Genomic DNA, 24,229 nt, shown 5'->3' with positions numbered 1-24,229 from the left:
ATCCTAAATTATTATATTTTTAAATCTCTTGATTTTCTCTTAAGCCAATCTCATGATTTTTGAATGCTTGGGACTGGCAATACTGGGAGGAGGTGTTTAACACAATGACCCTGGGTGGGTCGGTGTCGGTCGGTATCTGTCTCTAAAATCATGAGCTTCTATTGCATGAGATAAAATATCTAGGTCGATTAGAGCTAGGCTGTAGCGGGCTCCTCAATGTCTGGTAGTCCAGCCACTAGAGAGGGACAGTGGTGCTCTGAATAATCATAGGTTGCTGGCTTGAATGTTGACAAGATAGCATGTGTCTTTATGACCTGGGAGAATCATACTGGCTTTTTCTTTGTGACCTCACCTGAAGGAGGGGGTGGAAGGCAGGGAGGAGGAGTTGGGATTCCAATGGGGCTCCCTCAGAAGAGACCATGTTGCTGCCACTTGCTGCTTCTGCTTCAGCTCCCAGGAAATCACAAACTTGTGAGTGTGTAACTCTTTTTGCTGCTGCTGAATCAACCTAATTGCTATAGGAGTATTGCTAAATCCCTGCTGTAATGGGACTAATCGTGGGTTTAATTGGATTTTTTTTACAAGCCAATGGAACAAGTTTTCATGCTAAAATGTTTACATACGAATGTTTATTTCTTTGTTTGAAGCATTCACTCATAACATTTCTTAAAGTCTAGATATTATTGTATGAGATACTTGTATTTGTCTGCACAGTACAGAGGACATTTAGGATGCTACATAAATCATTTCCTTGGGGTTATAAACTTTTTTCTCATTTGAAATTTTATTTTGTTTTTAAAAAATATAGAATTGACATGAAAATCATTGATGTGTAACTATTAAGGCCCATTGGCCAGGTGCCACTAGTGTGATATAAGAAAAAAACCCCCACCAAAACCCAATACTGGCTGGCATAGAGACTATAAAGTATATAAGATATTGCTGAAACCCCAAAGATTATAGGATGAAAATGAAATAGTCAAGGTAGCTTTTCAACATTATGACAGCCATGACTCTGGCTGTTTCTAGGAATGCAAAGAATGGAATATTTTACTTAAAAACAACAATAGTAGTTTCATTTTAATTCTTTGTCTGGAGGAGGGTACTAGATAGACAGGCCCTCTTCAAACTTTCTCCTTTTTGTTATTTCTTTATATGGAAGATCTTTCCTATGTGGAGGGCTAATGTTTTCTTTCTTCTAAATGAAGAATGCACATTAAGAGTGGGATTTTCAAAAGGGCTTGGCATTGGCCTCACTCTGCTTCCACTGAATCACCCAGATGGGAATTTTCCCATTACCTTCAGTGGCAGCAGAGCTGGGCATTTCAGAGAATCCCACCGGGGTGTTCTGCTTCTTTGAAAACTGTTGCTGTTGTAGGCCAGGTGGGTGTTCAGAGTTTCCGTCATTTAAAAAAGAAAAAGAAATCAATTAGGTTTAAATACATTCAAGTATTTATTAGCCAGATATCAATTCTAGGGCTCCCGCCCCCAAATGTGTCCTGGAATGACACTTGTGGAGTCACTATGACAGCTCATGATGTGTCCTTTGGAATGGCCTTGGGTTGTGAAGCACGGGAATGTGATATATTAAAATGAGGCAAATGGCTTTTCTGTCACCTCTTCACAGTGATCTTAGGTCAGAGAACTGATGCAAAGGAAGAGAGGGAGAAAAAAAGTGTCCTTCTAGATCTGGGAAATGAGTGGAGGCTATGTGTTTCATGCTCACTCTTTTGAAATTCTTTTGTATTCATGATGCACTTAACTTCCTTTGGAAATTAGCCCTGTTTGCTCAGGGCCTGGTCTGGATAAGGATGGAACAACTGCAAAGTGCCTCCACTGATTTCCGTAGGAGTGATGGGTGTTCAATAGGGGTTCTGCATTTCTCAGGATGAGGACCTAACTGTGTCAGACAAACACTGGGGTGAGAAATTGGCCCCACTTAAATCAGTGGAAAAATTCATATTGACTTCAGTGGGGCCAAGATTTCACCCTTAGGACAGCTAATCTTTTTGTCTGATCTGAAATGATTGGCTCAATAAACTCAGAAAAGAGCAGCAATCTTCAGCTGAACAGTTATCTGGCCCATTCTTGTTTGGAAACCCTATGAACAGTAAAGAATGTGAGCTCCAGAACTGATAGTTTTCCATCTGTCACATAGATTTGCTAAGAAAGATGAAAAAATAAAACTAATTTACTGGAATTAAAATGAATGAAGTAATGACTGTCAGTTGATTGGGCATAGAAACAGGAAATATTCCCTCTGAGAAGGAGAATAGCACTTACATTTTAACTTATTGTGTTTAAAAATGAGACCCATGCTTTAATAATATGTATGTCCCTAGCCTTTAAGGAAGCTATTTTGGGCTTTTTGTCTCCAATTGAAGGGCTTATGACATTTACACCTTCAGTGACACACATTACTGGCACTCATCCTATATCATTTAGTTTGGCCTAATTATTTTCAATGATGAGTCAGGGGCAGTTGAATGCATTGCATACATCCAAAGGCTATACTAGCACTGCTTCATTAGGCACATGCTACATGCCCAGGGACACTCCAGGCAGTTAAGCATCTGTGCCAATTTAGACTTTCATGTTTTCCAAAACTTTTCTTGAAATATTTTGTATCTCTTTTTTCCCATCCTGGTCCCAGCAGCATACGGTCCTCTATCATTAAGTCCCATAGCACAGGATAATGTTATTCTGTTCACAGAATGGGGCATTTTGAACGGATCGTTACAAGTTGATTATAACACTTAAGGACTTGCAGTATTATTTTAAAAATACTTATGTCCATCCATGTGTAAAGCCCTTTTTGGTAAACTAAACATTTTGTCAAAAGGTAAAACATTATGGGCCAGAGCTGCAAAGCTGGGGCACATGCAGTTGCATTGCTGCATTTGTGTATGCTTGGACTATGCACACAGATACCAAATGTATACACCAAGTTTATAGTTATATGTGACGGGTGGGTGACTACTTGGCTACATACATGCTTTCTCAGGCTTTTGAGGAGAGCTAAGTTCGAGGGCCAGGTTTGGCTTGGACTATTTATTTGTGGTGTATGTTTGGATTGAGAAAGGGGTGAGGATGATAGGCTTATTTACCTGTATGCTTTGGGACTTAAAAGTAATGCCAGGTTGCTCTGGATGTGGCTTATGTCTATTTATGTAAATAATATATAAATGTAAGATTTCTGTTCCAGAAAATGCAATATAAAATTTGTTCTATAGAATAAAGTGAACTAATAGGACTAGGGTATAAAGTATGAGTTGTATTGCCACAGGACTTTATATTATTATTACATTATAGGGATGGTGGAGGCAAAATGTGACTTAATTGTGTAATCAGTCATTTAAAGCATTTATTAAAATTAAAATTGTAGAAATTATGTGGATAGTAATCAGTTTTCATTATAGTTCTTTGCACATCTCAGTTCTGTAATTACATGGTGGCATCTGTCATTGCTGATTAATTTGTAGACAGCTCTCTCCTCCCCCCAAGGATTTACTGTGTACCGAGTCAAACTTTTTATCATCTGGAAATGTGAAATAAAAGTGCCACTAATTTGGGGGTGTCAGATTTTCATTCTGTAATTTTGGAGGGCAGGCACCACTGGTTAGAAAGGTTGAGATCAGTATTTTTTTCCTAGCATTTTCTGAAGTGAAAGTCTAACAGGTTGTACGCAGTTCTGCCAGTACTGGGTAAAAGGAACTCTGGCAGTTGAGAGCTGGCACCTGGGATTGGAAATAGCAATCACACCTTTCTTAAAGCTTCTTGCTAAAGGCATCTGCATGTTGGGTTCAGTAGTCCATGAAAATTTGTCCTGCCTATAGAAGTGGAAGAGCAGTCTGAAAACAGCAAAAAGCTTCCCTCCTAAACCAAGTAGGATTTAAACATGCTGGCTGTCACTGTGCCTCAGTGAGTCACAACTGACAATACCAAATTCAGGACAACTGCTGAAAAATAGGGCAGACACACCACAAAATGGGTGATTATTCTTCTATAAGATATATCCACCCAGCAACAAAAGTAAACTTCTGTTTCACCACACTAGCTAACAAGAAGTCAGAAAAGCAATATTCCAGTCCTTGTATCACCACCAAAAACACTAGACTTAATGATGAGTGGTTATTTAAGACCAATTGAATCAACCAAAAGGGTTCTTCTGATCCCAAAAGGACCAGCCACATACCCAAGTGAATATATAGCTCAGGTCTTACCCAATAATCACACTGTTGCCAAACCTTTAGTATCTAATATCTAAAGGTTTATTTATAAAAAACAAGGTGAGAGTTAAAATTGGTTAAAGGAATTAAATACATACAATAATTGCAAAGTTCTTGGATCAGACTTATAGCAGTGATGGAATAAACTGCTGGCTTGTAAGTCTCTGGTTGCTTCCAATTAACTGTAAAGTCCTCAGTCCCTTGTCCAGAGGTTTGAGCAGGAAAGAAGCAAAATGGAGGTGCTTCCAGGGCCTTTTCAAACAAAGCCCTCTGCATAGCTTGTGGAAAAATACAGGTAACAAGATGGAGTTTAAGTGTCACATAGCCTCGTCACATGCCCTTGCATGCTCTGCTGAGTTATAGCAGGGGCATCACCCATACTCTAGTTAGAACGTTCACATGAAGTCCATTAAGTGTAGATAGGAGTCTTCCATGGTCCATTGTGGGTTAAGTGTTCTTTGATGGGCCATTCAACTTGAATAGTCCCTTCAGACTATGCTGGCTAAATACTTTGTGGATGTTATCACAGGAGCAAACACATTTGAAATACAGGTACATAGTCAATATTCATAACTTAAGGTACAAAATTGATACATACATACAAATAGGATAATCATAGTAAGCAAATCATAACTTTTTCATAGACATCTTACATGACATACTTTGTACAAAATTTGTTGTGATTATTTAACAGTGATAGCAACAATGATTGACATAGTCATATTTTAATCATATAACGTCACACTGGGTGAACTCCGGGCCCCATTATAGTCAACAGAAGTTTTGCCATTGAATTTAGTGGGGCCAAGAGTTCACGTCCAGTCATTGCTGAACATCTTTTCCTAGCTGTTGCTCCTGGAAGGCCTGACACCATAAAGGAAATAAAAACTATGTCCCATGTCCTGGCCACTTAGCCAACGAGATGTCAAAGAACCAGGTTCACTGAATGTGGTGCAGGAAGGTGTAATTCTACATGACTTTGTGCTGCAGGGTGGATTCAATGGAGGGCAGGCAGTGTTTCACTCGCCTACCTGTCTGCTCACCTACCCTTCCTTGGGGTTTCTACTAGGGCTGTCAAGTGATTAAAAAAAAAATCACGATTTCGAGAGCAGTTATGTAACAAAACAAAAAAAATCTACATTTGTAAGTTGCACTTTCATGATAGCGAGATTGCACTACAGTACTTGTATGAGGTGAATTGAAAAATACTATTTCTTTTGTTTATCATTTTACAGTGCAAATATTTGTAATAAAAATAATATAAAGTGAGCAGTGTACACTTTGTATTCTGTGTTGTAATAGAAATAAATATATTTTAAAATGTAGAAAGCACCCAAAAATATGTAATTAATTTCAACTGGTATTCAATTGTTTAACCGTGCAGTTAAAACTGTGATTAATCATGATTAATTTTTTTAATCGTGATTAATTTTTTTGAGTTAATAACGTGAATTAACTGCAATTAATCAACAGCCCTCATTTCCACTCATTTTAGTTAACTTCATAATCCACTAGGACAGCATGGGAGTCCAGCCGGTGGAGGCTATTCAATCCGCACAGCCCTTGCATGCTCCATTTCAGGCCCAAACCCTACTCTTTCTACGTTCTGCAGGTTGCTCCATCCCCCATAGTACAGGATGGTTCACTGACATTGGCCCAAAGGCTGAGAATCGACATTTCTAAACTGTGACGTCTGGAGCCAAAAAAACACATGTTCTTGCTGCAGGACTGGGCAGTGTGAAGTTTCTAGATGGCCCGCTCTCCTGATGAGCTGGCACTCAGCATAGAGGATAACAGTTGTATCTGGCTGTAACATGCAGCCTGCAAAGCATTATATAAGGATACATTAGAAAGGGCTAGAAAACACCCTGTTATCAGGCCAATTATTGTAAGGGACTCAGGTTGCATAACTATGAAAGGGAGATAGTTGTGGGGTTATACGGAGAGATTGTAAATGCCGCATCCTTAGCTCATGCAGCTCAGTACTGGGATGTTTTTCTTTTGGTCCTTGCAAGCTTCAAGTTCCTAAACATCACTTGTTTATAGGCAACACTAAAATTACAGTGAGCAATTAACATGAACACACCAGTGATTTTGCCACAAACTGGTTCACAGACTCTATCAAATCTCAAATTCCTTGAGCCCACGTATTAGTAAGTTGGCTGCTGAGATGAGGTGGACAAAGCCTACACTGGACAAGGGCAGAAAGGAGTTAATTATTGGTCCTGGCCCCACACCACAACACCTGTTACCAATATCCAGCCTGGAGCAAGGGCTTGCTAGCTGGAAGGAGTCAAAAGGAAGAAAGCAGGCTTGAGAGCTGGGCTGCCGCACTGAAGAGATTTTTGGTTTTGAGGCATGGAGGACCTAGCAGAGGCCTGAGCAACCTATACCAGGAACAGTAGGAGCAAGCCAGTGAAAGCTTGAGTTAGAATTTCTGTTCATTTGCTTAATAAAGTCCAACCCCAGGAGGGCTGCATGGTGCATGGATTGTGTCTTAAAACAGTGTCAGAGCTGTGGGATGTTGAAGATGGTATCATTAATATAGTCACTGTAAAAAGATGTGTTATTATCTCATGTTAGCTAACTTGGTAGCAGTGAAGACAAGACAGCTTGGTTTAGCAGCTCAAGTTCAAGCCTATAGTAGAAGAACCTGAGGTTGAATTGAGCTGGTAATTTGAATGGGAGTTGCAACGAAAATACTTCTAATATTATATTTTGGCCTCTGTCTGTACATCTGCATATCTTGTAAAGTCTGGATTCATTCTAAAGATATCATCCACATGTTTTATTTATTATTTGCAGATAAGAAAAAAACTTCTAAGAGGGTAAACTATGATCAGTTGGATGCATTATGTAGCATCAGTGGGCTACAAAACAGGTAACTAACTCTAATGAATACACTTGCTTCTGTTTGTAGCTTTATTGGGAAAGGGCATTAGTAAAGCAATTCTTAAAGTGTGGTTACAGTCTGAAAAGTCTGTGTGAAAGTGCAACCTTTTTACAGCACAGATCTGCTCCCTGTACGTGCTATAGTCTTTCTTTAGTGACAAAAATAGGTTTATATTCCTTTTAACTTTACTTCTTCTTTACCCCAGAGCCAGGGCAGCTATGGGAGAGTGAAGTGAGTTATACTACAGCAATAAACCATTCCAAGGTGTGCAGTGTTGGGCTATTAGTAAATGCCTTGAGTGTGTTTCAGTTAGGCAGAAGGGGATCAGTAGATTACTAATACACACCCTGGGGAAGGTTTAGTTACAGCAAATAACATTCATTTGAAAAACTGGAGTGGAGTGGTGTGTTCTTGCAATATGAAAAATGCTTCATATTAGAAGAACAAGAGAAATCAGGGGATTATAAACAGTTTTTCTCTACAGTTTTAAATGTATTTACTGTTCATTGAACTCTGACTTCTCTCTTTTTAAATTTCTTAGGACTATGTTCAGGTCATACCCATGAACCCAGCTGCCTTTTCAGCAGCAGTTCTTGGCTCATCAGCCACTTTCAACTTGTTTTTTAGTCAAAATAAAAACACAGCCCCCCCCCCTTCCACCTTCCCCAGTTTGGCAAATAGATCCATTCCCAGGTTAGGCCCCAATCCTGTAAAAAAAATGTATGCATACATTGAACTTTAAATACTTTCATGGTCCCATTAGCTCCAAATGGGATTCCTCATCCGCTTAAAGTTTAAGCACAAGTGCAAGTTCAGGATTGGGGCCTAAATTGGGAACTCATCAATATTTCAAATTTAGCTTTTTAGAGTAGCAAGTGAATTAAGAGTGGCTAGAATAACAATCAATAAGCTTCTGCTGAAAAAAGAGTGTCCATTTTATCCTCCAGCTTCCTCTGCCCTCTGCTTCCTCTCTTCACTCATCCACCTTGGATGCACAGAACTACTTGCAGCATCAGGCCCTTGATTGCTAGGAATATCCCTTGTGCCCTTAAAAAAATATTTTTGTCTCTTTAAAGTGTATTAAATACTGTGCAAAAGAAGCAGAGAGAGGACTCAAATGCTTTCTCATATCCCATTCATAATGTTTGGTAAATAAACTTTTTGGGACAAGGCTTCTCTTTGCTCTGTATTTGTACAGTGCCTAGCGCAATGAGGTCCTGGTCCAGGACTGAGGTACCCATGAACTACCTCAATACAAATAAATAATAAATACTGCACATTACAGAGATGAAAGCTTGACTCTGAAGATCATTTATTTTTGTAAGGTTTCCTAATCTACCACAATTATAAAAAACTCTTGTCATTAAAAAAATTGATTCCTGGGCATGCAAAATCTCAGCCACAATGCTGCATTAATGCAGCTTTTTCATGTATCACAATAAAGTTCAGTTGTTTGTATGTGCAGTGGGTTGCTTCTCAGATTTTGGATGAGATAAGTCATGCAAATCACATTTTTCTGTAGATACGCAGCTATCCAAAACCTTAAATCAAAGTTTTTGTTTTCTAATTAAAAAAAAAAAACAAGATTCAAGACATAACAAGATAGCATTATGCAAATAAACTCAAGTCACCTGCACTGTGTAATGACTAGTTTACTTACTGCAGATGTTGTAATCCCACCACCTAATATGGAGCTGTTCATGGATAGCAGCAAAAGGGAGGAGAGAAAAGGGAGGGAGGGAATAAGGGAAGTGGGGAAAGAAGGGGCAGAGCAGCTCTGAACATGTCTGTCCTGGTAAGGACTGTCAGAGGGGGAAGACAAAGATAGAAAGGTAAAGGAGTAAAGGCAGGAGGATGGAGTAGAGTGAGGGCTGCAGTGACCATACCTGAGCATGTGTGCTTCCACTCTCCCCTTTTTCCCCACACCATTCTCCAAAGAGAGAGGTGTCTCCTGATACATAGTACACTCATCTCACTGTCCCTATGAGACACCCAACCATCTCTGTGAACTTCCTCCTGTCAAAGTGCTGCCTCCCCCAATGCACTTCACCTTCTTCCTGGAGGGCAGAGACCCATGCTTCGCTTGTTTCCATCCAAGGTAGAATGGATCTGAATTTAAGACTCCTTTTGGATTGAAATGCAGGTAAAATCCATCTTCTGAACTCTGATTTGATGAGTTTGTGTAACCCAAAATGCCTCTGTGCCCACCAGCCCAACCCCAGATGATTGTACCTCTGTTTCTATTGTATTAATTAACGTGTATTTTCAGTCCAATTTGAATTGTACCTTTTAATAAACTCCTGATTTTCAGAAGGTTTTTATGAAGACCTTTGTAAAATCAAGGTTTACTGCTAATAACTTTAAGAAAGTTTGATGGAATCTTGGTGTGAATAATAAAATAGGGATCTGGTTCCAATATTTAGAGCACACATACATCAAGAAAATACGGTGGCTTTTAATTTAAATATTTTGCAAAGCCAGACTACTTTTTCTCGAATAGGTGACGGAACACCCAGGGGCAGATTCAGGATCACTATCAAAGTGAGCCTGAGCAAATGGGGGATCTGCGCCTGGGCTTGGGGTCAAAAGAATCCTCTCCTTCTTCCAGCGCGTAGCGCAGTAGCACAACTGCACCCCAGCAAGTGGTACGGCCCATGGGCTGCAGTAATAATGATTGCTTCCTCCCCTTCTCTACCTCCTCACAGTGGGGATTTTCAATAGGGGTTCTGCGTCATTGTGGAGCCACTTGCTCTGCTTTCCCTCCAGTGCTGGCTCTCTCCTTGCCACATAGAGAGCATCCATAGAGCACTGCTGCATGGTGGGCAACTGATGCAAATACACTTGTGCAGCCTTCCCATAGCCTGTCCTCCCCTTGTTCGGTGGAACATATAAGGGGTTAGGGAGCATGTCTGGCTCTAAGAAAGAAAAGAATGCCCAGTGTCTTATGGTGAAATCTTGGCTCTGTTGGAGTCAAAGACAAAACACCCACTGACTTCAACATGGCTAAGATTTCACTTGAGTGTAAAAGTCACTTTAGCTGAGATCATAACACAGGGTCTATCTCTGCTAGTCATGTTAAAGCCAATTAATGGCAGATGGAATTATTTCTACCTCACCATTATGTTGCTAATAGGTTTTGTTACATTAATAGTTGGTTTTCTTCCTGAAAATAAGACCAATTGTATTATACCCTTTATTAGAGAGGGCTACTCAGACAAAAATGAGACATTTGTTTTAGGTGCTTTGTGAGTTGTTACTCATATATTATAGCCCTTGGACTCCTCATTGTTTTAATATACTATACAGTTCATCTGAAAAAAGTAGTGAGGAATGAAAGGACTAGACATTTTAAGATCAATCAAAACAGGCAGTTTTGAACAGGATTGATGTAATGCCTCTCTTTAAAGAGTACACAGCTCACTGCTTTGTGTTCTGACTGTGTTTCCCCCCTCAGGCAGCAAACACAGGGACTGTCAGTTTAATTGGAATTTCTAGAGTCTAAGGAACCAAATAGCTGCTCTTCCTCAGCTCTCGTAAAAGGCAAAATGCAAAACAAAACAACAACATCATGGGAATTAGATAAACATGGGCATTCATCCTGTTCACACTTTGAAGTGCCTACGTCAATGAGACTAGATTTGATTATCATATCTTAGGGAGAGCTTTCCTATGCCTGTATAGATTAAAATCACATTGGAACAGCTGCTATTGCCCAGACTCATGCAGGATAAACTGATTGTTCATATCCGTCTGATAGCTAACTCGTTTGTTAGCATCCTTAAAAGAGGGGTGAGGCAGCTTAAGTTCTTGCAGTTACTTAGAAGAGCAAGTGATCTTCCTACAGAATGTGCTTCTTTAAGCAGTTATTTTAGTGTATTTTACCATTTTTGAGAAGAAAACAAAATAAACAAAAACAATAGACTTTTTCAAAATTGCTATACCTCTTCCTTCCTTTCCAAGGATGGAGACTGCGTGGACAGAACTACGTTGAGATACATGCAATTTAGAAGTTTCATCTCACTTCGCTCTCAATCCTGTGAGATGCTGAGGCACTCACAGGGCTTTAGCACAGGACAACACTCTTACTCTGTAGTCTGATTTGTGGATTCCACCTACTCATATAAAAAACTTAATAAAAAAGCATAGAAGTAAAGAGGAACATGTGGAAGGGCAACCAAGAAAAGAAAGCAGGGCTGTAGATATGGGGATTAAATTTGGCTCCATATTTGACAATTTAACCAAATATTTCTCTTTAATCAAGTTATTAAAAATCTAAAATCTGATTTTACAATTTTGGATACTATATCTTGGTCATGACTCTTTGCGCTGAGGGTGCGGGAGAGAATCACCTGCATCTTTGTGAGAGATCACAGGAGATTCCCCTCAAGTTATTCATGTTTCAGCCACTGGCTGAGGAGCACGAGATGGAGGCTTTTGGGAGAATACCCAGGTTGCTTTTTAACAGACTGAGTCAGTGGTGGCTGTGAGTGAGGTGGGTGGGTGGACATGTCACTTTCTTCCAGTCTTCTTCATTCTGAGCACCCTTTGGACTGGGAAACAAGAAGCTGGAGTCAGGAACCAAACATGATACAGACCATTACCACTAGGAAACAGGGCTGGCCTGGCTTTGCAGTTTTATGACCAAATCTTGCCCTTTAGCAGAAAAACAGGGATAATGGCCAAAAAGTGACATATTCGCTCTCTTGTGGGCATCCCACTGGATTTTTCTGTGACAGAAGTGCATAGTAAAGGCACATCTGGATTTATTTTGGTACTTGGCTATCAAACTTGTAACATGCCCAACTATGAGACCTAATCATGCAGTCATCTCACACAGAGGAGACTGAGTGTAGAACGCATAATGTGCCCTTCGGTCATAATTTTCTATACCAGCTGAGGCAGAAAAGCTACCGTCATTGTGCAGCATTACGATTGATGCTTATGTTATCAAAATCTCTAGACCTTTACATCACATTTTTGCTTCAGCTGAGAAATGGAGAAAATACCCAAATGCCCTACTGAGTGGTTCTCAAACTTATTTGATCATGCCCTCCATCTTTGTGTGTGTAGTTATTTACGTCCCCCCACCACACAAGTACATACACCAATTAAAAAAAAAATCAACATGTAACTCTCACTAAATATTAAAACCAGTAAGGCATTGATTCAAACAGAGCCATTGTAATAAGAGCAAAAGCAAAACTGTGATTGTGGTCAATGCTTACGATTAAATGTGCCACGCCACGTCGTAGCAACTGGATTAATGTACAGATGGCAACGACTTTGTATAATGCTAGGCAGGGTTACAGAAATCTGTCAAAATGCACAGCGCCATCTAGAGTCAAATGCACAGTGCCATCTGAGGACCTGGTATGTCTGGAGGAATCAGCTTTGCCAGTTATTCATTGCTGTGGGTAAAATGTGTGCAGTATGTTTTTTTTCCCCCTAAAGCTTCTCACCCCCTCGCCCCCGAATACATTCCGTATCCCGCCAGGGGGCCCGTCACCCAGTTTGAGAACCTCTGCCCTACATGTACAGGGACATGCTGCACACAGATGTTGCGTCCAAATGTTATATATCCCAGAACATTCCTGTGGTCCTTCACATGATTAATACCTGATTGTGCATTCTCCTTGTGAATGATTCTTAACACATACATGGCCGCATCAGTTTCAGTTCTCTGTTAATCAATATTTGCATGGTGTTAGGAGAAAATGAAATCTCCTTAGCATAGCATTAAATTACACTTCATACCAAAATCTGCATTCTCACAATAGTGTCATATTGCTATTTGGCTTCAATGTGCCCTCTTCCTACACCTATTGTGTGGGGAGACCCTCCCACACACAAAGCTCCTGCACACCTTTATGTCCAGCAATCTGGAGAGATCATGGTTCAGTTTACCATTGCTATATTTTTCAGTGCAAAACCAGATGGTTGGATGAGAAACCATTATGGTATACATACTTCTTATGAGCTCTGCAGTCTGGATATAATGGGATGATTTTATCCCTAATGCAATTCAGCTCAAATGCAGTATTTATTTCATGCAGAGCTTGCCTATTGACTTCTAGTCTTGAAGTACTTTGATGGTTTGCCAGGGGAAACTTTAAAATGGTGCTGTTTAGGGAAATTATTGCTTGATTATCTTGACTAGGGAATCTTAAATTTTCCTTTGTAATCTCCTCAGAAAAATAAAAATAGGGCATAGATAACATTGCATTTATGATGAAAGTTGATTACAGAATATGATTTTGAACTTCAATTGTCTAGAGAACAACCCCCCCCCCCAAATCCACAAATTATGCCTCAAACCTTAATATCGCCATACATTTGTAACAATGGCACAGGATTGTGCACCAAATTCAAGTTTGGCTTTAAATGGATGCAATTACATTGACTTCAACGTAGGTATCCCCTTACATCAGAGGAGAATTTGGCCCAAATGTCTCGAAAATAAGGAAGATGATAACTTGAAAGGCAAAGGGGCTACTTTGTTTTATAAAGAACTGAGTGAATGGGTAGCAGTACATTGATATCTTAAAGCACAATATTTTTTCGAAAAACAAAAACGGTAAGCCAGAGTGAAATTTGAGCTGGAGAATGGGGGTGTGACACTGGCAGACCAGATCAGGTCAGAGAGTATTCAGAACAATTCACTTGTGTCTTAGTATAGATCAGAGGTTCTCAAACTGTGGTTCGAGCTCCATTCAGGTGGTCCGTGGATAGTTCCCTCTAAGGTGCGTGCCTGGGTGGCTGCACACGAGAGAATGAAGGGCCACCACCTAATTAGTGGAGCCGTGCAGGTGTGGCTTCACTAATTAGGTCCCTGGATTCTGGAGAAAACGCACATGTAAGGTGAGGTGGTGGCCTCAGGGGGAATAGTGGGTAGGTGGGAGGTGGAAGAGGGGGTGGGGCGAATTTAGGACGTGCAGGGCTGCAGTGGCCAGAGAAAGAGGCAACTTTCCCTAGCTCCAGGGTTGCGGCTGCCGGGGAGAGACGGCCCTCCTTCCCAGCGTCAGCTCGGGGGCTGCTGCAGCGGGGGGGAGAGGGAGAGACCCCCCTCCTTCCAAGCTCCAGCTCAGGGGCTGCTGCAGCAGGGGAGAGAGGACACATCCATCACATTAGAAAGGTAGACTACTGATATTAAAATATGAGTTGTGTGCTTTTATTTGTAGAACAAAAAAACATTATAAAGTTTTTTTATATATAGCGCTTTTATCCAAAGTGCTTTATAATAGTTAGCTAATGGTACAAACAACATTTGGAAAGATCATGTAGTGGTCCGCTGAGACCCTCAGCAATTTTCAAGTGGTCCATGAAAAAAAAGTTTGAGAACCACTGGTATAGATCAAAGTGATTGTTAAATGTATAAGTGCTTTGGGTGTTTAAACTTCATAAATGGGATGTCATATGCATTGTTTTTACTTATCTGTGTCCTGTCATAACGTAATAACAAACATTTACATTGTAAATATCCCATAGCGAAATAATTCATCAGACATCAAAAAGCCTTGTGGAATGCTAATGAGGGACTTTATTGAAAAAATGCTAATTCCAAAGAAAATGGGCATTGTATGTGATGACCGGAGGTCAGAGACTCAAAGTGCATTCCTCACTCACTGTCATCAAAGGAAAAGCCTATGTGGGTAAAAAGACTGTCAGCTTGCTTTCTGTCAGCAGAAGATATAAATATGGGTTCTAGGAAAGATCCTTCATCTCTGAACTGTTTGGACTCTTACAGGGAAGTGTACCAGATGCAAAGTGGTGATCTCCAGAGACCATCTGGGTACCCTTAAAAGACTTTTGGGATACTGGCAGTTTATTACATCACTGTCATCATTTGGGATTACAAACTGTGATTCACCTGTACATATATTTTACTTGCTTTAACCTGTCAGTAACTCTCATTTCCTTTTCTTACCTAATAAACCTTAAGTTAGTTTACTATAGAATTAGCTGCCAGCATTGTCTTTGGTATAAGAGCCAAAGTACCAATTGATCTGGGGTAATTGGTCTTTTGGGACTAAGAGAAACCTGATGAGGTGTGATTTTTGGTTTGAGTAACCATCATCACAAAGTTCAGTTTGTCCGGTGGGTAAGATCTGGAGAGTCTTAGGGGACTGTCTGTGACTCCATGGTAAGACTATTATAGTGATCCAGGAGTTCACATTTGTGACTAGCGTGGTGACATCTAATTATAGAACATACCACCAATTTGGGGTGTCTGCCCTTGTTTTCTGTAAGTCTGCCCTGAGGTAGGCACTGACAGTTGTGAGCCACCCCAGACAGCATGACAGAGGGTCTGAATAATTTATTGATGGCAATAACCTTTTAGTTCAGAATATTTCAAAAATGCATTTCTGAATAATTGCCGGCCAACTTTCTTCAAGATAGCACATAATTAAAGAAGGAAACTCAGTTGTGTGTATATAGATGTTTCTGAAATTAGTTAAATGCCTATCAAAAAGTATCTTCTGCCTCTTTTAATATGAAAGGTAGAAGTTTACATTTCTCTTGACTCTGAAGATAAGGTAAAGATATATAAATACAGTAGATAAATATTGCCATGTCTAATAAGCCTACAAAGTGAAACATCTTTCCAAGCTGCTTGTCATGGTCACTTCTACCATATACTTCCCAAACTAACTATGATCTTAAATACCTAGATGGAAATCTAGGGTCCACTGAAGTCAATGGGCAAAGCTCCCATTGACTTCAGTGTGGTCAGGATTTCACCTCGTACTGCACTTCCAATGCTTTTTTTAGTGCAAAATTTATTAATTTTATATATGACCAGATTGTGCCACCCTCTCTCATGTTGAGTAGTACCTGCTGTGAGCGTGCTCTGCAAAAGAAAAGTCTCTATATATGATAGATAATAGTTCCAGCAGATGACAGTCAAGAATTTGCAGTATTGTTCATAGGCTTTCTGGTATCAGTAAAAGTTGTGAATTGCAAATGGCTTCCAGAGTGCAGCTCTTTACAGAGAGCTTCTACCAGTACCACACTCCATGATTAGTTCCAGTAACTTCAGTGGGACTACTCGTGGAGTACTCTTCAACATGCATAAGAGTGGCAGAATGTGACTTACCAGTCACCTTGTCCAAAGCTCCTCTGGGGTCAGATTTGGCAGAGTGCTCACCACTCATCAGCTCCCACTATTTTCAGTTGGTGCTGGTGGGTGCTGAGTACTGACGAAAATCTGGCCATTTCATTTTGATGCCTAAATGGGAACAGAGCATTTTTGGCCTTTGATTCCTCAATGGCTTATTCTGGTCTTTCATGAAAAGCCATTATAACAGTCCCCTTTTAAAATAGGTTTGTCTCCATAGATCCGATGTTATAATCTATTTCTTTTGATAGTTTTAAATAAGTGTGATATTATATAACCTGTAACACTGAAGGCAGTGAGAAAGACTCGTTTTTATGTGAGTTGCATGGCTCACTTTGAGGATAGAATTTGACCTTGTGCTCCCTTAATGTTACAGGAACAATAGATTAAATTCCCATTGCTGTTCCCATTGAAGTCTGGGAGTTTTTATGCAGATCCAGCTAACCAGCATGGTGCCTATCACCGATCCCCTCCCCGTACTTAAGATAGTGGTTTTTATCTCCTCCAATAGAAGCAGAACGGGGTGCAAATAATACTAACATTATGTCTAAGGTTTAAAACTTCTAGAATTTATTCTTTTTATCATTTCTTTAGGAAGAATCCACACACCACTGAAGAAGCTCATCAAAAGTTTATGAAACTTTATCCCAAAATATTCTACCGAGAAAAGACTGTATTGCCAGGAATACCTCCAACACTCTCAAAGAGGTAATTAATATCTTCTAGTTTTTGTTTTGAGAGAAAGAAAGGCATAAGAGATTATCAGATCAAGCTTCACCACTGCATATCACAGAACAGCTGGAGAAGACAAAGATTAGTAGCTAGTGTAAATTCATTTTCTGCATGAGCAGAAACATCTGTTCGTTGCTAAGAAGTACATTTGTCCAACCTGTCAAAAAATTATTGGTTACACTTACCTCCCAGTTTGTTGTGTTTGTGAAAAAAGATTATCAGAATGTGGCTGCTTTTATTTTTTTTCCTGTCACTTTTGGAAAAAAAGCGAGTGCCCCAGTGAGTAAATGGCTAATCATACATGCACATATCTATATCTATCTATATCAGTGTTGAACATTTAAGCCCCCGATAGTCTTTCTTTCCTTTCATGACTGCAAGTAGAAGCCTTGCCCAGGTACACACCTACATCATAGCAGAGGGTAGACATAGCTGGGGCAGCAGCAGCTGCCTGAAGTTAAGTGAGCTATTATTTTGCTTCAGCTACTGTACTTTAGAGACCCTGAACCTTAAGGAACCTATGGAGGAGGAGAATACCTGGGTCCTGCAAAGAGTCTGTAACAGTTCCGGGGGAGAGGGCAGAGAGGGAACTTCTCTTCCAAGTAGGAAGGGCAGGTAAAGAGCACCCCTGCAGATTCCTTAGCAAATATTCATGATAGGCCGAAGAACACTTGCCCCTTAAGAATGGGAGAGACCACAAGGTCATTGACAAGAAGTACCTGTGTCCCCAGTCTCAGCATGAGAAAAAACAGAGGTGCTCCTTCTCTGGAGGGTGGAGGTTTCTCCTCTGACTGTGCCCCAACTGCAACAGATGCTATGAAGGGCACAGGTGTTTCTCCTCCCCAAAACTTTTATGATTGAGGGTCTTTGAGGTAAGTGCAGCAGGAGCCCTTCAACTCATTTTTAGACAGCTGTTGCTGCCCCATCTGATGATGGTGAATAGAACTGGTCAGAATCTCTTGCCAAGGGAAATCTTTTACATTTTTGTCAAAATTTTCATACATATTTTCAGAGGACAATTTCAACTTTTCCTTGAAAAACAGTATTTTTTGTTTGGTTTTTGGTAACTAAAATAAAAATGCCTTGGTTTTCTGACAGAAAAAAATGAATTTTTTAAATTATTTATCAATCCAATTTTCCATAGAAAAAATGTTGATGAAAAATTTTCAGCTATACCCTAATAGTGAGCCTACCTATGACGTCTACCTGCAGTCAAGAAGAAAAAGTGACAATTGGATGGGGTTCCTAAATATCCAAAATTCAGATAAAAATAATTAATAAATAAGAGAAAGACAAAGACTGACCAGCTACTAACCCTAATCTTCACTTTTTTCATAAGTAAAATTTTTTGGCTGAAACACTTTAAGACAATATATGTCTGCTAAGTATATCTAATACCCACTGAAGCTAACATGAATGGCACACAAGAAAGTATTTATCCATATGTTTTTAAATGGATCATGGTCTAGAAATGACTGACACATCAGTGTTTCTACTAAAAGAGTCCCTGATCCTTTATTTGAAGATGCATGGGCAGACTCTTTTACCCATATGGAGCCCCAGCAAAGCTAAAATGGAGCAAAGGTGTGTTAAATCTAGCCCAACTCTTGTATGTGGTATGTTGGGTTGCCCATTGTAATGGGAAAAGTTGTCTCAGTGAAGGGATTTAGAAAATAATTTTCTTCACATCTAGTTTATTTAGACCTGATGTTAAAAGAACTATTTTCAAGACATAACACTAATTCTGAAAAGTATTTATTGCTACCTGTGATCCCAAATATCTAAAACATACTTAAAGAGCAAAGTAACTTCTACAAGGGTTACTCTCTGTAAATACCATTCCCCCCCCCCAAAAAAAGTTTCATCCTTAGTTATAAATATGCAATCTGATGCAAGTTTATGTTCTTGGTCAAATCTTTAGAATTTTAATTATTTTAATACCTAAAGTATGGAGTCTTATGTTTAGGCTGCTTGGATAAAATTACCTTGGCAATTTCATGATAAAGCCATATCCTGACAGGTTGATAACTCAGCCACAAAAATTAACCCCAAATGGAAAATTTTACATTTTGAACAAACCTTTATCTTCCAGGGCATGTAGTGTGACATGAATTGCTTTGCTCCCTGCTCACATTTTTTGTAATTTACAGTGTCTTATGCTTTTGTAGATAGTGTTCTGTAAATGAAGATAATCAGTATTACACAGTCATAGATGGGAAAATTACATTTCTAGGTTATTGATCAAATCATTCTTTGATTTATGGACTCCTAATCCTTCAAAAAGTGCTACAAATCTACCTGACTTCATATTTGAATCTCTTATTTATCTGTCAGATATATAAAAAACTCACAAAGCCAGCCGTCATTAGTTACACATCTGAGTAATCCTTGTAATTTATCTGCACTATATTGTCTTCAGTGATATTTTTTAAGACAATGGAATGTGAATAATTTTCAGATTTTTTGAGGGGGGGGGAGCAGTGGGGAGTCAGCCTAGATGTGGGCAGAGAATTTGAACTCAAAGTGCTTTTAGTTATTTCAGTTTCATTTACTTTGCATTAAGTTGTATGTGTGACTTCTGTTGACATCAGTGGGAACAACACAAGTGTATCCAAAGACAGAATTGGTCTGGTGGTTTTTGTGTGCTTGCATCAGGTTCAATTGGAGAGTGTTGGGTAGGGGTTGGTTCATAGTACTAGGCTAATACTGTAATTGCTAGATTACAGAAAAGAGCCATGCAGTAACAACATTTAACACAGCAGCCTGGATTTTGCCTCTTTAGAATCTGTTTCTGCTGTACTTCCTCATATGGCTCTGAAGAGATCTGTGATTGCCTTCTGGGATTGTTTAAACCTAGACTGTAAGCTCTTATCTATGTGCAGCTGCACCCTGTTTATAGATGAAAATTTGCTGCTGTTTATCTGAGTGAGGTTTTTCTTTGTTTCATATGAGTGTGTTTTGTAACAAATTTTCCCTGTATTTCTCTATATTTTTTTTAATTCCCTATTTGGATATATGTTCACCATTTGAATGTACTGTAATGTTCTGATTTAATCCTGACCTCCAAGCATGTAGCTCAGCACAGAGTGCAAAATCATTACTGTGTATGTGTGCACAAGCATAGTAGCTCATTTGAGAAGATATGGGATGATATAAGCAAAGGTTCTCAGCTCTTTAAGACCCATAACCACTTCCAGAGTTGCAAAGAAAGCATAGAATCCTAAGAATAGCATCCAGCTTTTAGGGAAAAGGCAAATTTTTAAGAGGGTGAAGGAGTGGGGAGAAAGCTGGGTGGCTTGAGTGTCTATGGTTGGAGACGCTGGAATACACTTTTTTCATAGAGCCGCTGGTAGCTTTAGAATTGTGTGTTTATCTTAGGGTTTTATATTAGCACTCATCCCTATAATATCATAGTGCTTTCTGTGCAAGATTGGAAAAACAAAGTCCCTAGTGAATGTTACCTGCTTTTCTCCCATATCTGGTGATGGGAGTCTCTTCCTGGGGTAGGAGTTTTCTTTTTCTTTTCTTTTGTGTATGTGTGTGTGTGTGTGTGTGTGAGAGAGAGAGAGAGGGAGGGCGAGGGTGATTTTAAGTGTTATTCTGGTTATGATGGAAAAGCTTTTATCACAGAAAGAGCTCTTGCATTGTGACCTCTAAGGGTACATCTACACTGCATTTAAAAGACGTGTGATTGACCTGCGTCAGCTGACTCAGGCTCCAGTTGCCGGGCTTTACAACTGCAGTGTAGATGTTTGGGCTCAGGCGGGAGCTTGGGCTTTGAGATCCTGCAAGGGGATTGGGTCTCAGAGACCAGGCTCAAGCTCAAGCCTGAACTTTTACACTGCAATTTTTAGCCCTGCAGCCTGAGCCCTGTGAACCTGAGTCAGCTGACCCAGGCTCTGGGATTCTGGTGCTGTGGGTTTTTTATTGTGGTGTAGACATACCCTAAGGGTGATCAGTCTGGATTTGTCTACTCTCTTCTGGAAGTTCATCCAAAAGCTGGCCTCCTTAACCATTACTGCCTTACCTCTGTCTCTTGCACATTTTGTCCTGGGCTCTGTAATCTGCATTGTCCTAGAATAGCTGTTTTGCTGATTCATTACTGAGTCGCTAATGTAGCTGGGACCTGGCTTTGTGGATAGGGACAAATGCCTTGAACCAGCAGTTGCAGCTGTGAGATGAATATTGGAAATGGTGTGTGTTCTTGAAATATGGTGTTTGAATAAATAATTTCATGTTTAGAAGACCATTTTTAAAATACTTGATATTTGATATTATTAATAAATTCTTTAATAAGACTTCCGTTCCTAGTTTTTCACCTACTGTGGGTGCCAAGAAGTCACCTTATTTCCATACACCTGTGACATTAATTGAGTCAAAAGGAATAATAATACTTATATGACCCTTTTCTCAAAGTTCTTCACAATCTTTTAATGTATTTATCCTTACACCCTCCCCGCATGAGGTAGGAAAGTGTTACCATTCCCATTTTATAGGTGGGGAACCGTGGCACAGAAAGGCTAAGTGACTTGCCCAAATTCACACAGGAAGTCCATAGCAGAACAGGGAATTGAACCCAGCTCTCCCACGTTCTAAGCTAGGGGAAGCTGGATCTAGCAATTTGCATTGGAGAGAGGAGACATGTGTGATTGATTAACTTCTGGCAGTAGCAACAGAGAAGAAAAATCTGTCAGACTGAATGGTGGTATTTCTAGCATCATCAAGAGCAGGTTGTGATGTATGCACCTGTGTAGTGTGAGAGACATCAGAGAGAAAATTACTTACTTTTAAATTCTGCTCTTTTGAAGATATCAGGCTAGATTCATGATTGCCCAGTGGCCTTTCTGCATCAGCTGCATTGGTGCATAGTGGCTATAGGATAGGTGCAAACTCCCCCTTGCATCCTAGAGAATATCACCTGTGTAGAGACCCCAGAGGCCAAGTACAGAGACCCTACAGCAGCCACTGTTGCAGAACCACAGAGTTACCGAGACCACCAGGATATCTGTGCTCCTTTGAGACAAGGCACCTCATGAGAGCCAGGGTGAAATGTTTTCAGAAAAGCAACTTCAGCTCTGAAACAAATTTCTAGAAGAGGTTGGAATAATCCAGAACCTTTGTCACCTTTTGGAAGAAACTGCAAATTTTCCTCTTTGAAAGGGCTTTTGCTACTGGAACCATAAGAAGAAAAGGGAAGATTTGTATCTGAAGTAGAACCTCCAGGGAAGGGAGAAAAGCAAAAGACTTACGAAGTCTGCTAGGGGCTCTGTTATGCAGATCTAATTTACCTGGGAAGCACATCGATGCTATGGTGGTGGGAGTTAAAGAAAACTCTAAGACAGAGAATGAGGTTCACCCCACTGGCAAATAAAAACAAATGGAAAGAACTAGACCTGCCTGGTGCATGGAAGAACATATCAAGGTACCCAAAGCTGTATAGATGCCCAAAGGGTGCAGAGCCAGAACACCAGTGATGAGGTGCAGCTTGTGCAGCAAGCTCTCCTGCTGACTGCACTCAAGAAGAAAGTGGCTAGAAGGTTCCATGGGTGGCAGTTAAATTCCAGGGAGGGCCACAACCAGCAGTGAGGGTGGATGGAGACTGTCTTGCTCTCCTACCGTCTATTGCTGCCTTTAGGGACCAAAGAACTTGGGGAGTTCTGCCTATTATTTGTTAGCGAGTGAAGCCCCAGGAGTTAAATGACTGACAGGTGTTATTTTTAGAGATTTTTCCTCTCCATTGACAGTTTCTATTGGTTTCAGAGGTAATTCTGTTGATATCAGAGCAGCATTCATATAGAGAATCTCTTTAACTGATTGAAACTGCCCAAAATGGTGGGGGAGAGTACTTTTTTAGTTTTGCCCACCGTACTAGAGATTACAATCAAAGCTTAAGCTTGTAACTTGAACCAACAAAAGCCATGAAAATTGCCATATGTCCTCCCAACAGCTTTTCCAAACTGTGTGTGACCTATATTAAGCAATATCAAGCCTCTGAAGCAGGAATTTAAAGAAAGAGTAGTTGCCTCAAGTCAGAATATTCTGGGTCTTGCCAGTTAAAGTAACACTGCGTTTGTAAAGTTAACATTTGTATGTGTTTAGACGCAATGTATTAGCAGATGGTAAAGAAACATAGTATTGTCGATTGTTTTCACTTTCAACTCCTAGAGGGCAGTCAGGCTGTATTATATATTTACCAGCAATCACCTCAGTCAATATACTTTAGCAAACAGAAATGTCTTGGAGGAAAATGATTATATGACAGTATGACCTCTCTTTCACAGGAATTTATTATTTAAAATTTAATCTATCCTAGTGTTTACAGTGACAAGAATTCTTGGCAGTCTTAGACAGAAAGTCAATCTCTTTGCTTTCAGGGGGACATTCAATAAATTACAGCACTCAGGGTCTTTTTTCTCCTTAAAAGAAAAAAATTACAGATCAGCAAAGTGGTAGTTTTGTCCAATCTTCAAATGGAAGAAAAACATTTTTGCAGCAAATGCTTTCATCTTTAAAACCTCATTTTAAAATATATTTTGAATGGCCTATAAAAATATCCCTGTATATGCAGCATAATTTTTCTGACAACTGAATTAAAGATGAATGCAGTCAGCTAATAAGATTATGTGCATATATTAACAGCAGAGTGTGAGGAATAGGGGAAGAGGCACACAAACATATGATTGAGTTTATTGCTCGATTCAGGATTGCTATTTGTTTGTTTTTTTTCTGAAATTCCCTTTCTTTTTAGTTTTCTTTGAGTGGTATGTGTGCACTAAATAGAAAAGCTCTAGGAGACTAAACTTTCCCCAAATAAAGTCTACTTAATCAAGCCAAACTCTTTTTCAAAGCTTGAACCCCAGAGACTAAAGACAGAATATAGCCAATGCTCCAATAAGCTGCTCACACTGGGTGTCGGGAGGCTAGCCTATTAGATCTAGAAGTAACAGTAACAAGAAGCCTTGAACTGCTTTGCAAGAGGTGAAAAGAGTGAAGAGTGCTTCAGCACTAGACAGAAAAAAGGGTTTCAAACAATCCTTCAGTGTGGTGCAGGTTTTTTCCCAAGGATAATATGATTCTGTACAAGCACAAGGATTTTTTAAGAAAGAAAGACAAGAGTATCAAGCTTAATTTAGCTGATAACTCAGAGAAAGTGGATTCTGAGAACTTTTTTTTTTTTTGACTCTTTGCAAAATTGCTTCTTTAGCTTTTGTCCCCTTTTGAATTTTCAGACTCATTTTCTTTCTTTCCAATGATAAGGTC

The 24,229-nt window shown here is 39.8% G+C and overlaps 1 protein-coding gene across 1 annotated transcript in view; it reads left to right on the top strand.

Moving 5' to 3' along the window:
• The first annotated feature begins 419 nt into the window (after positions 1-419).
• Positions 420-24,229, top strand: part of CNBD1 (cyclic nucleotide binding domain containing 1) — a 280,150-nt gene continuing 256,340 nt past the window's right edge. The window contains exons 1-3 of the mRNA XM_043538780.1: positions 420-471; positions 7,035-7,110; positions 16,832-16,945. Of these exons, the coding sequence (XP_043394715.1) occupies positions 420-471; positions 7,035-7,110; positions 16,832-16,945 (242 nt within the window). The remainder of the gene's footprint in view (positions 472-7,034; positions 7,111-16,831; positions 16,946-24,229) is intronic.

The sequence above is a fragment of the Chelonia mydas genome, chromosome 2 (assembly GCF_015237465.2).
Source record: "Chelonia mydas isolate rCheMyd1 chromosome 2, rCheMyd1.pri.v2, whole genome shotgun sequence".
Lineage (NCBI taxonomy): Eukaryota > Metazoa > Chordata > Testudines > Cheloniidae > Chelonia > Chelonia mydas.
Note: the sequence above shows the minus strand (reverse complement) of the source record. Positions and strands in the feature narration are given on the sequence as shown.